The sequence below is a fragment of the Semicossyphus pulcher genome, unplaced genomic scaffold (genome assembly GCF_022749685.1).
Source record: "Semicossyphus pulcher isolate SPU_LCO1_2020_fin unplaced genomic scaffold, fSemPul1.0.p SCAF_23, whole genome shotgun sequence".
NCBI lineage: Eukaryota > Metazoa > Chordata > Actinopteri > Labriformes > Labridae > Semicossyphus > Semicossyphus pulcher.
Genome location: NW_027211697.1, coordinates 3,057,718 through 3,073,002, shown reverse-complemented (window position 1 = coordinate 3,073,002; position 15,285 = coordinate 3,057,718). Strand labels below are relative to the sequence as shown.

Here is a 15,285-nt window from a genome sequence, read left to right as displayed (position 1 = left end):
CACTTAAAAGTCAAGAGATAATTCTCTGTGAAAAATGTTACAACCAGTTACACACAGTAAGCGTGCCCTTATTTTAATAAAAAACATTGGTAGCAGACATCTTAATTTACTAGTAAAATCATTTATTAGTAAAATCATATTTTACTAACCAATATTACCGTAGTGCAGCTTTGAGTGCATTACTAGCTGAATAGTCAAAAATCCCAGAATATCCATATAGTCATGAATTACCATGTGCATCAAGTTTGCCAGCAGGTGTCTTTACAACATAAAATACATAGATTGCAGGACAAAAAAAGCAATTATACATTTCTTAAGCATCTGGCAATCATGAAAGGTTTAATCACAAGCTACTCTGAGTTCAAATGTAGTTTAAGGTATCCAGAATATTGTAAATGTTCACAGTGCAATTATTATTATTAATTTGCAAGTATATCAAGTATTATTGTGGATATGAAACTGGGAAAGAAGTTGGTGAACAGAATACAACTGTGATACATCATGACAAACATTTTGTGGTAATGGATATGAGAAATATTTCTTTAGCGAAGGGGCAAAGTGGCAAAAAATCAATATAAATTAAAGAAAGAGCCGTAAAGAGCAAAAGCTTCATGAAGTATTTGGAATACAAATATAAGATTTACATGGTTATCTGCAAACTAGATCCCATCTAGGTCACCCTAGAAAGCATCTGGGTAACCTAGAAAACAGTGAATATCAAGCCCCATAAGCTGTTTTATAAATAACCCAAAGCAAGGGAATTGAAATGTCTGTATGGTTATCTATAAACTAAGGGTGGGACAACATGTCGATATGGCAATATATCATCGTCCTGAGTGTGCAATACAATTATCATTAGGTTGGTGCCAAATATATATAATTGCACACCAGCAGGCTACTTTATGACTACTTGCTGTGCCGCTTAGGACATGAATGAGGGTTACATAAACAGAAATTAATTGGCCGAAGAAGAAGTTAATCAGATATCATGATGTCTCATTATATGATAGTCTTGCAATATATCAATTAATCGCTGTATCGTGATATTATCGCTATCGTGGGAAGCGTATCGTATATCGTATTGTGAGTTACCCTGCGTTTCCCACCTCTAGTATATAGAGTATGAAAACAAATTGTTTGTGACAGTAAGCCTTTAAAATGTTTCTCCAACAAAGTAATCCAATTTAATAAAGAAAATGATTTCCTTTCGGTGCAAAAGAATCCAAACTTAAAATTTCAGGCCTGCTTGTGTACTCTAAGAGTAGTATGGGGGGCTAAGACCTTCAATTATCACGCCCCTCTGCTTTGGGTCCTGGAGGCAGACAACCTCTTTACTTTTAAGAGAAGGCTTAAAACGTTCCTTTTTGATCAAGCTTACAGCTAAGGCTGGCTCGGGACCCCTGCTGCTAGAGACTTAGACTGCCGGGGGAGTTCAGCTCCTGCCTCCTTCTCTCTTTCTTTATCTGTATACCTTCATGTTATCTGTATGCATGTATGTTCCATGAATGCATGTTACTACCTTTACATCTTCCCGGGAGTTTATGTGCTCCCTTGTCTCGCAGGTTCCTAGTTGTTGTTGCTTGGACCTGCATGACTGCTACTGCAACCATTAAGGTTTTCAGATAATCCCACTTGCTCAGCCCAGCCTGTTCCAGCTGAAGGCTGGTCTAACCAATGAGTCTGGTTCTGCTCGAGGTTTTTTCTTGCTAGTGTTGCCAAGTCCATGTTCATGGTTGATTAATGTTAGGTCTCCCTCAATAATATAACAAAGAGCCCAGTGTAGACCTGCTCTTTGGTTTGGCCCTGTACAAATTAAAATGGTTGATCCTGGAACCTTTTCTGCAACAAGATCTTGCACAGCAATTGGTCACCATGTTACCTGAGTGCAAAGAGTGGATATATACCCTTGTTGAACATTTAGCATCTTAGATGTTAGCAAAGCTCCCACACAGGGTTTAATCTGTTTAGTGTTGTTGTGAGTTGCAGAGTGACAGGAGAGGCGATAAATGGATGCTAATGAGCATTTCCATTCAGTCAGCATGTGACACCAGCTTAACATTGCAGCTCAGTCACTGGTTGCAATGGTGCCGGACATTCTAGGGTTGCTGCTACGTGTATGGTTGCCTGTCTCCTGAGGTGCTATAGCCAGCTATCCAGCCTACAGCAAGGGGGCTGAAAGCAGTGACATACATCCTCTATACAACCATGTCCAGTCAGAAAGCCCCAGATGGTTAGCACGCCTGCGGGGCGGTAAAAGCAAAATACACATGACGAGGAAGACGGCAGCTCGTTTGGAAAGTTTAACAGGTGTATATCCATACATACCTTGAAAAATATTACGACCTTGCGGGCGCCAGCGTAGGCAAGCAGAGAGGAAGCACAGAAGACAGTATTTGAGACGGTGGGCGACTTGTAGTGCAGCAAGCTGCTAAGGCTGAGGTGCGAAGCTGTGGTGCATTCAAGGTGCATTCACATGTATGGATTGAGTAATGCAGGCCAGGCTCACACTCACAGAGAGAGATTACCTGGGATAGTGCATGCAGACCAGATTTGGGGTTTGCTTGGATTTGATTCAAAATCATTTTATGCACACAAAATGTTTCTTTTTTCAAATGCCAAATTTACACATTTTCCTGTTACAAAAAAACACCCCAAATCTGGTGATGGAATGATGGTGTGAGCAAACGCAGAGTGCAGTGCCAAACATACAGTGTTATGTTTCAGAAGCATGTATCTCTTCCTCACATTTAATACAAAGTGCCATCTGTCTTATTGTGGTAAGAGATATGAATGCAGGAGAAGGGAATCTGTTCATTTTGTTGTCTGATGAGTGAATGGTAATTGTTAACGGATGAGAGGGGAAATATCAGTGTGACCATACTGGGAAAGGGAACTTTTACTGCAGTGTGCCCTTATGGTAATCACAATTCCTTGAATCAGTCAATCATGGATTAATACATTTGAAAGCCCATAATTTGTGCAGCTGATTGATTCCCCTATGGTGCAGGAAGGGAAGTGATTCACACTCGAACTAGTCCTTCTATTGCTCGCCTCTATGACTGTTAGACTGGGTCAGTAAGCATTAGCCGGCATGCTCAAACAGACAAGACATTACACAGCAGAAAACACATGGAAAGTTTAAAACAAGTGGTCACAACATAACATCAGTAGTAGCATGAATTCCCTTCTCGAGTTTCGAACAAGAGCCATAGCAACCGTTGCCTATAGGAAGCTCTGAGCTACTCATGAGGATACAACTTCAAGAAAGAATCCGTGCAGGAGCAGAAAAGGTGGAAACCACATGAATTTTTCATTACAGAGGAACTCGAAGCATCTGTGTTGAGAAAATCAATACGATTTATGTGTATGGAATAGGGAAGTGGAGACTTAAAACAGCTAGCACCTTTACAGCTCACATATAAACAGAGAGATATCACATAGAGTTCTGACTACTCCAACCCTCCTGAGCTGTGATTAGCTAGTAATACTATGCTCTGATTGGCTAGTACTCAGTAGTAGTAAGTATTTTACAAGAAAGCTTTTTCACCAAAGAGAAATGGGGACAGCCTTTCATTTTTCTGTGTACTTTAAATTATGTTTTAGCCCAAACCACTATCATTCCCTAAACAAAAAAAGTAGTGTTTACTGGGAGTGGGAGTCGGGTGGGAAATTGCTTATATCTTACCAAAAAGTAACCATTTCACAACATTCACCACATACTAGGTCAAGGTTCCAGTACTTGGTAAGGTTTAGGAAACCGCATGGATTCAATCAAAATATTACGTCAGCGTTGACATTTGGTTTTACACTGGACACTAACCCCTGAAGTCCTCAGTGGTTGCCTGTAAAGTTGTCTAGTTTTGTTGTTAAACCTAAGTTTTAATTGTGCTAATTTCAAGCTTCATATTTCACTCTGTGATACCTGTGGAGTAGCTTAGCATAATTTTTCTTACACTGGTGCTCCCTGCAGGACCTCATACAGCCTCTGCCTTAAACGACTCAGTCAGCTCTGTGCCTTTAAGAAATCCTGCCCCTACAAGCCCACTTTCTTCTGATTGGCCAGCTCTCTGAAGCTTGCTGAGGCTGCAATTTGTGACGTCACAAAGTGTCTGAAACCTGGCGCTCACAGAAGCCTGCAGACTGAGCTGAGAAGCCTGGGGATTACTCCAACATACTTTTACCTACAGATTTGAAACTTCACCCACGTTTAGTCTGGACATCCAACATCGTAATATTATATAGATGTCTTAAAATGTGAAACAGCATAATACCCACTCTTTAACAGACTTGTAAACAAATGCAATTGATCAGATTAGTGAGAAGGGGCTAGTAGATTTTAATACCTTCTGACAGAGCCAGGCAAACTGTTTCCAATGGCTTCCAGTCTTTATGCTAAGCTAAGCTGACTAGCTGCTTTCCTGAGCTACATACATTAGAGTAGTATAGATCTTCTTTCTTTAAAGGACCTTCATTCTAACTCCTGGCAATACAGTAAATGAACATCCATCCATTATTTATACTGCTTATCCTGTTCAGGGTCGCGGGGGGCTGGAGCCTATCCCAGCTGTCATTGGGCGAAGGGGGGGGTACAATCACAGGGCTGACACATAGAGACAGACAACCTTTCGCACTCACACCCACACCTATGGGCAATTTAGAGTCACGAATTAACCTTACAAGCATGTCTTTGGACTGTGGGAGGAAGCCGGAGACCCACGCATGCACGAGGAGAACATGCAAACTCCACACAGAAAGGCCCACCTTGCCCAAACCGGGGTTTGGGGCCGGTTACCTTCTAGCTGTGAGGCAACAGCGCTAACCACTGCACCACCGTGCAGCCACAGTAAATGAACATATCTTCCAAAACGTTACTTTCTTCAACATGAGTAAAATAATATTAGAATACATTTTATTTAGAGATGCAGATTGTGAATAAATTGTTGAAATAGTTCCGGTGAGATTTCCTTCGTTCCATCCATCTATTTGTTTTCATTTGCTTCCTTTCTACTTTCCTCCTTTCATAGTTTTCTCAACTGGGGTTAAAAAATATCTAGAAAGGCCTCTTTATTTATAATAAAAGTGTGCTTTGATTGCAACTTGGCTACAAAGACGATAAAGGCCTTTCATGTGATTTACTTTGACAACATCCTTCATGTGTCTTTGTTTGGTGTGGATCGCTGATATGAGAACATCTGTTGTCCAAAGAGTTCCTCTGAGGTGCTGCTGGCTCAGGTGTTGCTTTTATTTCCTTCAAGGATGCTCTTGTGTAGAAATCTCTTTCTATTTGCTGAAAGTCAGACTGATGTGAACTTAGAAAAACTGTGTTTTCTGCACTCTCTCTTAGTGTCTCCATTTTCCTGCTCACAAAACATCTCCAGCATCTCTTTCAGTTCAGTCTGTCAGGTTACATCGACCAGTACTCGCTTCACCTCCTCTCTGTAGAGACATAATCCGTGCCAAGGTAAGGGACTTTGTTGCTTTCAGTCAATCAGTATTTGCCAGCAATTTAATTTTCTCTCCCACCTTTTTAAGAGTAAATCTGCAGTAGCCACTCCCACCATCACCTCCCTCCCTCTGAATATTCCTCTTATTGCAACCATCCCATTAAATTATTCATGCTGCGAGGCCTCAGGGGGTGTAATCTGGTCAGATGTCTGCAATCGATGGTAACGAAGCCGCTGCTGCATCAGAGCCGAGGATAGCATGGTTTCTGTTGCTCCCTGGTGAGCTGGACTACAAAATAAATCCTGAAGACATTGATATGTTGTGCTTTTATCAAATAATCCATGTGACGAGTGCTCTGTGACTCCCCGGGAGTCAGATCGTTCACCCACGTCTTATTCTAAATATACAAAGCAATCGCTGAACATGGGAGACATAAAACATTCCAAATAGCAGGTGGGTACATCTAATATCATTTATGTTCTCTGTCGTTACCCTTTGATACCCTTATTTCTTATACACTTTAAAGGTCAAAAGGTCACATCACTGTGTGTAATGTGAAAGAGGTGTGATGAACAAGCAAAGAATTATATACAACCATGCACTTCGAATCACCTCCAAGGAGCCTTTTAGTGTTTTTCAGGTCATTGTTTTGGTTTTTGGTTTTTGGACTGGATTCTTTCAACTGACCAGCAGGGGACGACGCTACTAGTTAAAAATTGAGGTTGAATTGTTTGGAAGCAGATTGGATGACCATGCTTCTCATTATATATTACCTCAGTAAGCTATTCTGATGAAGTCTTTTTCCATAAAACAAGGTGTTCATTTTGTAATTTATGGTCCTATTAAGGTCCGACCTGTTGAAGTAGGCTGCAGAGGTTTCATACTGCCCCATGAGATGAGGGTGTGAGGCAAGGCCCTCCACTAAGCCATAAAGGACGTCTCCAGAGCTGCTGAAAAGGGCAGTCTGTGGCTCTGGATGAAGAGAAAACACCCCACCAGGTGAGCAGATGGCATCTAGGGGGTGAGCCTGGGATGTGTCGTGGGCCTATCAGTGAAACACTGAAGAAGGAGGGCGCCCACTTGACCACCCTGCGGAGTCTAGTCAGCAGCATGCCTTAGGTGAGCAATGGAGGGACTGGAACAACAATTCCTCGTGAACAGATCTTTATGGTCCTATTAAGAGTAAAATAGACAATAAAGCAGGGTAGCATGGCTAATTGTGATTGACAGGGCCCTACAGTGGCGACCTGTCAATCAGGATTAAGACATAGCAATGCAATCCCCCCCCCCCCCCCCCCCCCCCGCAAAAAGATGGTGACATCCAAAATGTCAAACTTGTGGCTCCAAAACAATAGTTTACAAACCAATGGGGGATGTCATGTTGGCTTTGTCCATCTCACCACTGTCAATCACCCCCTTTCCAACAGACAGTTAGCAATTCGCTAGTGAACATGGTGGTGCATTTAGCAGCTTCATAGGCAGACATTTCCAATTTTCAATGTCTATAGTTGAGTCCCCTTAAAGAACTGACCTGTACAAACTGAAAAGCAGACCTAGATTTGAATTGAGTTTTTCAACCATGTGTTTAATTTCCAATATGTATGGTGCAATGACAAAATCGATTTTTTGAATTTATAAGATTATAATGATGCAAAGTCTTCCACTGTTAACACTTAAGTTAATTAATCAGAGCCACTGGGTTCAGTTTGGAGTCAGAAAAAATCACTGTCAAACCAATTTGTTGCATTTCCTTCCCTGCAATTAAATTTGAAAGCACTGTTGCCCGACTTTTCCGTCCACATGAATGGAATATGAGCCGAGCCCAGCAGTTAATTGTGTCAGCTCTGTGTGCATGTTCGAGCCTTCGATTTTCTGCAATATTATCTACTGCACATTAAGCACAAACGGGGCTTAAGGCCTACTACTCCCCATACTGACGTTCTCTGTTGTGATATAGAACATTAAAAGTCACATTACAATATTATGATAGGAAACCCCCAAAATCCAGCTGAAAGCCCTTGATTACTTCCTGCTTGGCACTTTAGGCCAACAGACAAACGTTCAATATCTGCCATCAGTCCTCACACAGCACATTTTGATGTTAATAACCTACATAAGAGCAACTCTCTCTTCAATTTAAATAAATCACACTAAGTAATTCCTTGGCAGCCTTCCGTTTAAGATGGTATTAAATCAAGAGGGTTTCCGGGCGCACGGTGCCCTCATTCTTCACAGGCAGTGTGGTGCTTCCCTGCCTGTTGTAATTTAAAGTGTCTGTTATTCAAAGTGTCTCCATCAAAGTTAACCAAACTCTTATATTTAAACGAGATTTAATATGACAAGAAAAAGGATTCAAAGCATTAAAAAATAGGCATAAAGTTGTTGTGTTTCAAAGATGCACCGAGCTGAGCCATTTTTTAATCAAATGCACCATTAATTAAACATGCACAATTACATTCAGAAGCTATTTTTGGAGTGTAACCAAATCCTCTGCACTGTAGACTGCTTTTTAATCTTGTGCTTTAATTTCTTGTTGCAAAATCGGTTCCCCACAGTCTGCGAAATGAAAAGGCCAAGCAGCTACAGCAGAGGGCAGTCAACAGTGTCCTTTAAAGGTCAATACACACAAGCGAGAGCACTTCAAAACTTGAGTGTTTCCACGCCTTTTAAAAAGCCAACACATAAAAGGACACTTGCTGCCATGCCGACCTAAAAATCTAAAAAAAAAAATCCAAAGGCCGCCAGGAGTGAGGTAAAAAGTTGACTGTATTACCAACACTTACAGGCTGAGGATCAATGTTTGCATACAAGCATCCACAAACAGTGTAAATAGTCGACCTTTAACCCCTCACCATAGCTGGGCTAGTTATATTCACTTCACTTTTTAGATATGGCAATAATGTGACCACTCTGTGTTATTGTTTGCTCTGACAATATAAGGTACAGGTGGAACTAATAACGTTAAGGATCGCCCTGTTCCAGCAATTACCGCAATGCAGCAATAAGCAGGGCTGTGACTGGAACAATAATAAATCTACCATCACCTCAGGCCCACGTAACACATCGACAAAACACAGTTGAAATACGTCACAAAAGGCAGAATTGGGTCCAAAACAGGCGCTGATGGTCTACAGTTTTGATTGACTGTAGCTAACTCCATGTCTGTTGTCCTTTAAAGGTCAATTTGACGTAAGTTTTAATTGCACATTTTATAGCTTAGCAATCTCGGAACCCATCGGCTATCGGCGGACAATTTAGCCTCTGGGAGCAACAGTGACATTTAAGCGCATTCTGATTTGGCAGACAGATAGCAATAAACGATTTACACCCAAGACTTCCTGCATTGTTTACAGTCCGATTAGAAACTTGAGAAGACAGTGTGTTTCGATCAAAAGCTAAGCAAAATTTGCCCCTACAGATACGTCAGCAAAATAAACAAACATCAGTTAACGTCTTACGGTTTCACTGTAAATAGTAAGTTACACAGAGGCTTCACTCTGTCTTAATTCAGAGGTATGAACCCAAAAAAGATATCAATTTCTTGCGATTTGCTTGCAATTAGTTTTTCAAAATAAAAGCATCATGATGCAGATTTGTAAAAAGTAAAAGCTTCGACCATACTGTCCTCAAGAGGAGAAGAGGTTTGTTAAATAGGGATGGGTCATGAATTTTGAATATTCGATTAGTCATTAATTAATTTTTAAAAAGTTCATCCAACTATTATCTCATCTTAAAAATATATTTTTTCCATTGTTTTTTACCGGCGCCTGGCTGTAATGCGGTACTACCGCCAGGCGGTGGCGCATCTGAAAGCTGTTTGCTAACCACCATTAAATAGCCTAACAAAAGTAGAAAGCATTAGTGCCAGGTGCCAGTGAAACACGTGTGGCGCTGTGCGAGTCAGAACCTCAGAAAAAGACTTCTGCAGCCGTCAAACAGCGCTGTATGGAACTAGTTGAAAAAATAATGGAATGAGGTGCAAACTTTAAAACCTAAAGCTAGCATAAGTCAACAAGAACTATGCGTGGTATCACAGGCTCATTCTCAGTGTAAGAGAAATGAACCATGTCTGTGTATCATATAGGCAAGATGCAGTTTATTATCCCTCGTGGTTTATAGGAGTTTTTGCGGTACACACTTGACATGAAACTAAAACCAACCATCGGTGTCTCTCTCTCCTTATGTTAGCTTGTGTTTGCGCACGCGGGGGATCTTCGAAAAATAGTCAAATAGTTGCCCATAGGAATGCCCATACCTATTGTTGAACGGAGGTAAGTGGATATTGTTACTTTACATAAGCACTAAGCTAAGCTAATCATTTGCTGGCTTTTGCCTCATATTAAAACTGCAAATTTATGGGTCAGAATAAATGTATGTACCAAAATGCTTTACAAGTAATTTCAAAGTTCTGAAGAAACTGTATTTAAGTTTTTCGGGGGTAGTGTTTGATTTAGTAGCAGTGCAACATGGTCCTTACTAAGTCCATCAGTGTTCTTCACTGTCCCTGTAATTTTTCAGATGTCCGCATTAGAAATGCATCCCTCAGCTAATGTATTTCAGTTATTCAGAATTCTTTCCTATTGTATTGTACTGTATAAGCTGCTGGAGACTGAATTTCCCAGAGGGAGTCATCCCAAAGGGATCAATAAAGTTGAGTCTAAGTCTAAGTCTAAGTCTAAACAAAATATGAGTGACAGAACAAACTCAGACTGGCCCCCCACAACTGACTCTAAAGGTTGATCCTGTCTGCAGTGACGCACACAGAAACACAGTGTGTGAGTGTGTGTGTGTATGTGTTACACTAGCTACTGTTGCGTATGTGTCTATCGTGTGTGGTTGCGAGTGTGTTTGTTGTTGTGTAGGCTGCCCCACAGCAGAGCATGGCTCACTAAATATAGCTCCAGCTCAGGGCTCACAGAGGAAGGCCCGGCATCGAGACAGCCGGGGATTAACCATTACTCTTTCTGTCACACACACCCACTAGCATACTAATCATGCAGGTACAGGATACACATAAACATACTGTCTGCCCATACATACAACACACATTTTGAAAAGACAAAAAAGAGGCGGCTGCTGCTAGCTAACATTTTTTGTTAGCTACTATTTTATAGCATTCTTGTGAAATAACCAACTTGTTTAAAACATTCAATAAGCATCTGATCGGCTTCAAAGTCAACAAAAACCATCCATCTTTACAGTAGTGTCTCATAATGGGCAAACAATCATGGCCAACTGGGGTCCATTTCAGAAAGCGGGTTTAGTGAAAACATCGGGTTTGTTAACCCTGAAATGAGGGAAAACTCGGGTTTGCCGTTTCAGAAAGAGAGGTAACTTTAACTCTGAGTTGGTTGCTATGGTAACTGTGTCTGTGAACCTAACCTGGTCGGGAGCAGATTTTCTTCAGGAAACTCAGAGTTTCGCTCCGTCTCCTCCCTCTAGAATATAAAACCCTCATTCGACTTCCTCATTCATTCAGCCCGTCTCACGCGTGTTTGAGCGGTTACAAATTTTAAAAAAAACGTTGCGTCTCTGTGGTGCTCTGACCCCTTTGCAAAAGTCTATAATTATGATAAAAAAATCAAAAGACAAATCTGTGTCAGAGTCATCATTTTTAGATTTATAGATTTTTAAACGAACACAATTCTGTTTAATCAACATGAGTTATAATGTATGTGAAGTCAGCATCATGTTAGGGATAAAGCTAATGCACATTAAAACAGCCACTGAATGATATTTCATTAGTTTAATATTTAAAATATGACTGAAGTGAGGTTCAGCCATGAGCCTGTTCTGCCTGAGCCGCACCTTTGAATGATGTTGTCTGGTATTTTATTTTTAACTGCTTCCTTGTACGTTTTTCTCCCGCTGGATTGCTCCTAAATTAATATAAATTTTAGCTTCTGGTCGTGATTAAATATTAAATAAATAGACCACTTTAAACTTGCGAATTTACTCGAGCAGCAGTTTCTTCCCACGCCGCTTCTCTCTCTTTTGCAGCTGCAGCCGTGTTACTTTATTTGTCTAAAAACATGCTTGTATTCACTGAACGTCCGCATGAGGATTTCGAGCTCCACTGGTGTGACGTAGAAGGACCTCTTTTTGTGTACCGTTGCCATGGTGAATCGTGGTATCGGGGCTCCACTAATGCTGGCTTGATGTCAGCGTGCACACACTTAACTCCGGCTGATCCTACTCAGAGTTGATTGAACTAACTCTGATCAGCTGTTCTGAAACCAAAAGGCCAGCGAATTTTAACTCAGAGTAAGTCAAACCACAGTCCGGGGTTAGACTGAGGGTTTGTTGAACCTCCTTTCTGAAAGGGACCCCTGATGTGTGTGAAAACCTTTTGGATATCAGCAATGTTAGCTTGCTGCTCAGGAAAGGCAGTAGCATTTTTTCCATTTTGATTTCCATTTTCCCGCCGTTATCCTTCTCGTCTAGCATTTTAATTTTGCATTTAAAATAGACTAAGACTACCACAACTATCAAACCATGGACATCAAACCAGTTCTTACGAAACAACAGCTTTTTCTTACTGTTAAACCACAAGCTATGCACGTGAGAGGGAGCTAGCGGGGAAGACAACTACACATTGTTTTTTTTTACCAGCACAATGCCCAAAGTGGGACATTACAAATGTAGGCTAGTTATGTTACGTGTTAGATTTGTCTCAGTGAAGATCAGTGCTGATCATCAACTTGATTTAAATTGGGTTCCCAGAAGGAACAAATTAGCTAGCTAACATTAGCTCTCCAGAAACATCCGGACAGCATCCCAATATAGTAAATACACTATGTTCTTCGCTGCTGGCTGTAGCTGGCTCATCCCTATGTAAGCAGGGTGCTTCATTTCCAGGTAAGGGCTATGATTGCTATTCATACTGCGGAACAACACTGAAGGATTGATGTTTCTAATGCAGTTTAATGTTAAAAATATTTTTTGCCAACAACATTTTGGAGATGATTTCAATGATTTCATATTGAAAAAGAAGGAAAAATCTAAATCATTATGCAAGCTGGTGAATTGAGGACTCAATAAGTGAACTGATTTTCTTCTGTGCTGATGTTCATGATCTTTAAAAGCCTGTGAAGCGAGAGGATGACTAAAGCTGAGATCTTTGCAGGGAGTGGCTTATTTGTCATTTAGAGAGCACAACAGAGGCGTTCCAACAGCCCCCGCCAACCTCGCCAACGCAGTCTCCACTCTGTCAAATTGGGTGTGGGTGCTGAAACAGAAGCAGGAGGTGAAAAACAAATAACAGTCTCCTGAAAAATAGTGAAAGATTACTAGAAAAATTAGGCTTAAGTGTTTGCGTAGTAAGGAGAGAGAAAGAGAGCACGGAGAAGGAGAGACACATCAGGAGAGCTGCCATCTTTTATGACACACGCTCTTGTTTCATCACGCAACAAGGCATCTCTTGTTTTTCTTGTCTAGCTTTCAAATCAAGCCCACCTCTGCTGTATCTATTGATGTTGACACAATTTAATCAGTCAGGTTGTGCTTGAAAAATAAAAAGCGCCTCCTCTGCTGTTTGAAATCCACAACTCAAAGCACACTGAGTCAATACAAGTGTTTCCCTGGTGATTTTGTCGTTGACATAGTAACTCTGACAGTGTCCACACGCCACTGGAGGTCTAATTCAGGTTAAGCCATTTACCTTTGACACTGTACAGCCACAGTCACGACTAGTAAAGCAGTTTACAAAATATTTGTGCGTAAAGATTGAACTATCTGCCAGCAGACATGGATCACTTTTCTCTGACCAAATAGAAAAAAGTTTTCTTTTATAAAGGGGAAGGAAATGGCCACAACAAAGAAAAGCAGCAAGGGGGTTCCCATAATAACAGCTCTAATCAGGTAGAAAGGTAGGTTTCTGGTCAGTATGGTTCATGTTATCACTGCACATTTGTTATTTTCCTTGCTTTCATCTTGACTACCTGCTCTCTAATCCAGCAGCTTTCTGAAGGCCAGATGGCTGATGAGACCGCCCAGTGGACAAAAGGTCACCACTTCAATCTCCACCACAGCCAGAGTCTTCCCAAGTGTCTTACTGACCCACTCTGCTCCCCCCTGACCTTAAGCTGGCTCTCAAGGCAAAGACGGAAAATCCCTCAAGAATTCAGAGGTCAATTTAACCATTTAGGATAGCAGATCAATAATCCATTACTGTCTCATCAAACTGGGTAAGCCCCTGTTTGAAATGGACAAACTGATAACCCAAATACAACTTAATCTTAAAGGTAGATAGATACCTATACAACTGCTGCAGCAAGTAGTTTTTGTTTTAATGATTTATGCTTTAAAGAGAGCCATACTGAAGGCCTAAATTTTACAGTTTGGAGGGTGCCGGTCATGAAGTTAGCTTGAGGTTTCAAAAATGCTACTACTGGTTGTGTTTTCAAAACAAGAAAGGAAAACAATGTCCTCGGGTCCCCACCGTGAACGGCACTTTGTGGTTTACATAATATCGTATTTTCTTTAGTTTGCTGTGTCTTCTACAAACCGCTGACACAAACAGCTGATCCGACACCACACACTGCAGGCGTAGCAACACGTATGTGCGGTCCACACAAAGTAGTGCCAAATAAAGAGGCGTTCTTACTGAAAAGTGAAAAGCAGTGAATTATTCAAAGAAAGCATACAATTGATCCCACTATTGATTTTTAGGTGAGACGTCCTTCTAAGTGGATAGATTATGTGTGACCCTATCTGCAGCGGCATATAGCCTAGCTTCAGTACCAGCACTCCGGCCGGTTTCTAAACACCGGGGCCGTGCTGACCGGCCTCCACTGTATAAAGTACACTTCTTATTGATAAGTATCTCATACAACCCCACCCCAAACAAACGTAAACCTCAAACTGCATAAGCTGCGATGTAAATTGTCCCATTTGCTGGTTGTGCATTAAAGATTTTTTATACTTAGCCTTGCTAGCCTATATGTTAATGACCACAAAATGCTACTATTTACCGGTTTAAATTCATGGAAATTGTTATGTGTTAATGTTAGCCCCGAAAAGGCCAAATATATGTGATTCAAACAAGTGGAGCAACTTGTTATTATTTATATATATATATGTAGTTGTAGTAGTTGTATGTAGCTGTAGTAGTCTCTATTTTTGGCTAAAACAACAGGTGCAGTTAGTGAATTGTTGTTTTTTAACAGACTTCACTCTGAAAGCAGAGAACAGCCCAGGCGGGGATCTGCTTCAGAGTGTTTCTTATTTAGGCATCAGTGATGATTCACATGGGGTCTGATACAGAAAGTCAGTGCCAGAGGCTTGACAACACTCGAAGACTGCATGCATCATCTTCTTCATCCACTGAAAGCTTTTTTTTTTTCTTTTTTTTTCTCGCAGTATCATTATGAAAGCCATGAAAAATTCATGAATACATTTGACAAACAGGAACACTGCTGAAAGGCCATCACCTGCTTTGGAATCAAGAATTCAGGGAGATGATTTACGAAACAGTTTTAGACACTATTAGGCAAATTGGTGAGATGATAGAAATTTGCCAGCACTTGGCTAAAACTATAACACTTAAATCATTAATTTCCCATGTAAGATACAAAAAAAATAATGAATTCCATGTTTGACCTTTTAAGACAAAATCGTCTCTTTTTCTATGTTCAGTGCATTGTGTTGTCATTCTGTGGTGCTGCTTGTTTTATCCCGACTTCCTCTGACAAGCTGTGTTATGCCCAGCAACAGGACATGCTCTGCTGGGTAAGATAGGGTGAAGGTTATATGACTGTGTGTGTGTGTGTGTGTGTGTGTGTGTGTGTGTGTGTGTGCGTGTGTGTGTGTGTGTGTGTGTGTGTGCGTGAGTGCCGTTGG

At 41.0% G+C, this 15,285-nt stretch overlaps 1 protein-coding gene across 2 annotated transcripts in view; it reads right to left on the bottom strand.

Annotated features, from left to right (window-relative positions):
• Positions 1-15,285, bottom strand: part of nsfa (N-ethylmaleimide-sensitive factor a) — a 45,986-nt gene that overhangs the window by 27,017 nt on the left and 3,684 nt on the right. Inside the window, exon 2 of one of the 2 annotated variants that reach the window (XM_069674324.1) lies at positions 2,326-2,343. The exons of the other annotated variant lie outside the window; for it this stretch is intronic. Coding sequence (XP_069530425.1) covers positions 2,326-2,343 — 18 coding nt within the window. The remainder of the gene's footprint in view (positions 1-2,325; positions 2,344-15,285) is intronic. 2 annotated transcript variants of the gene reach the window in all.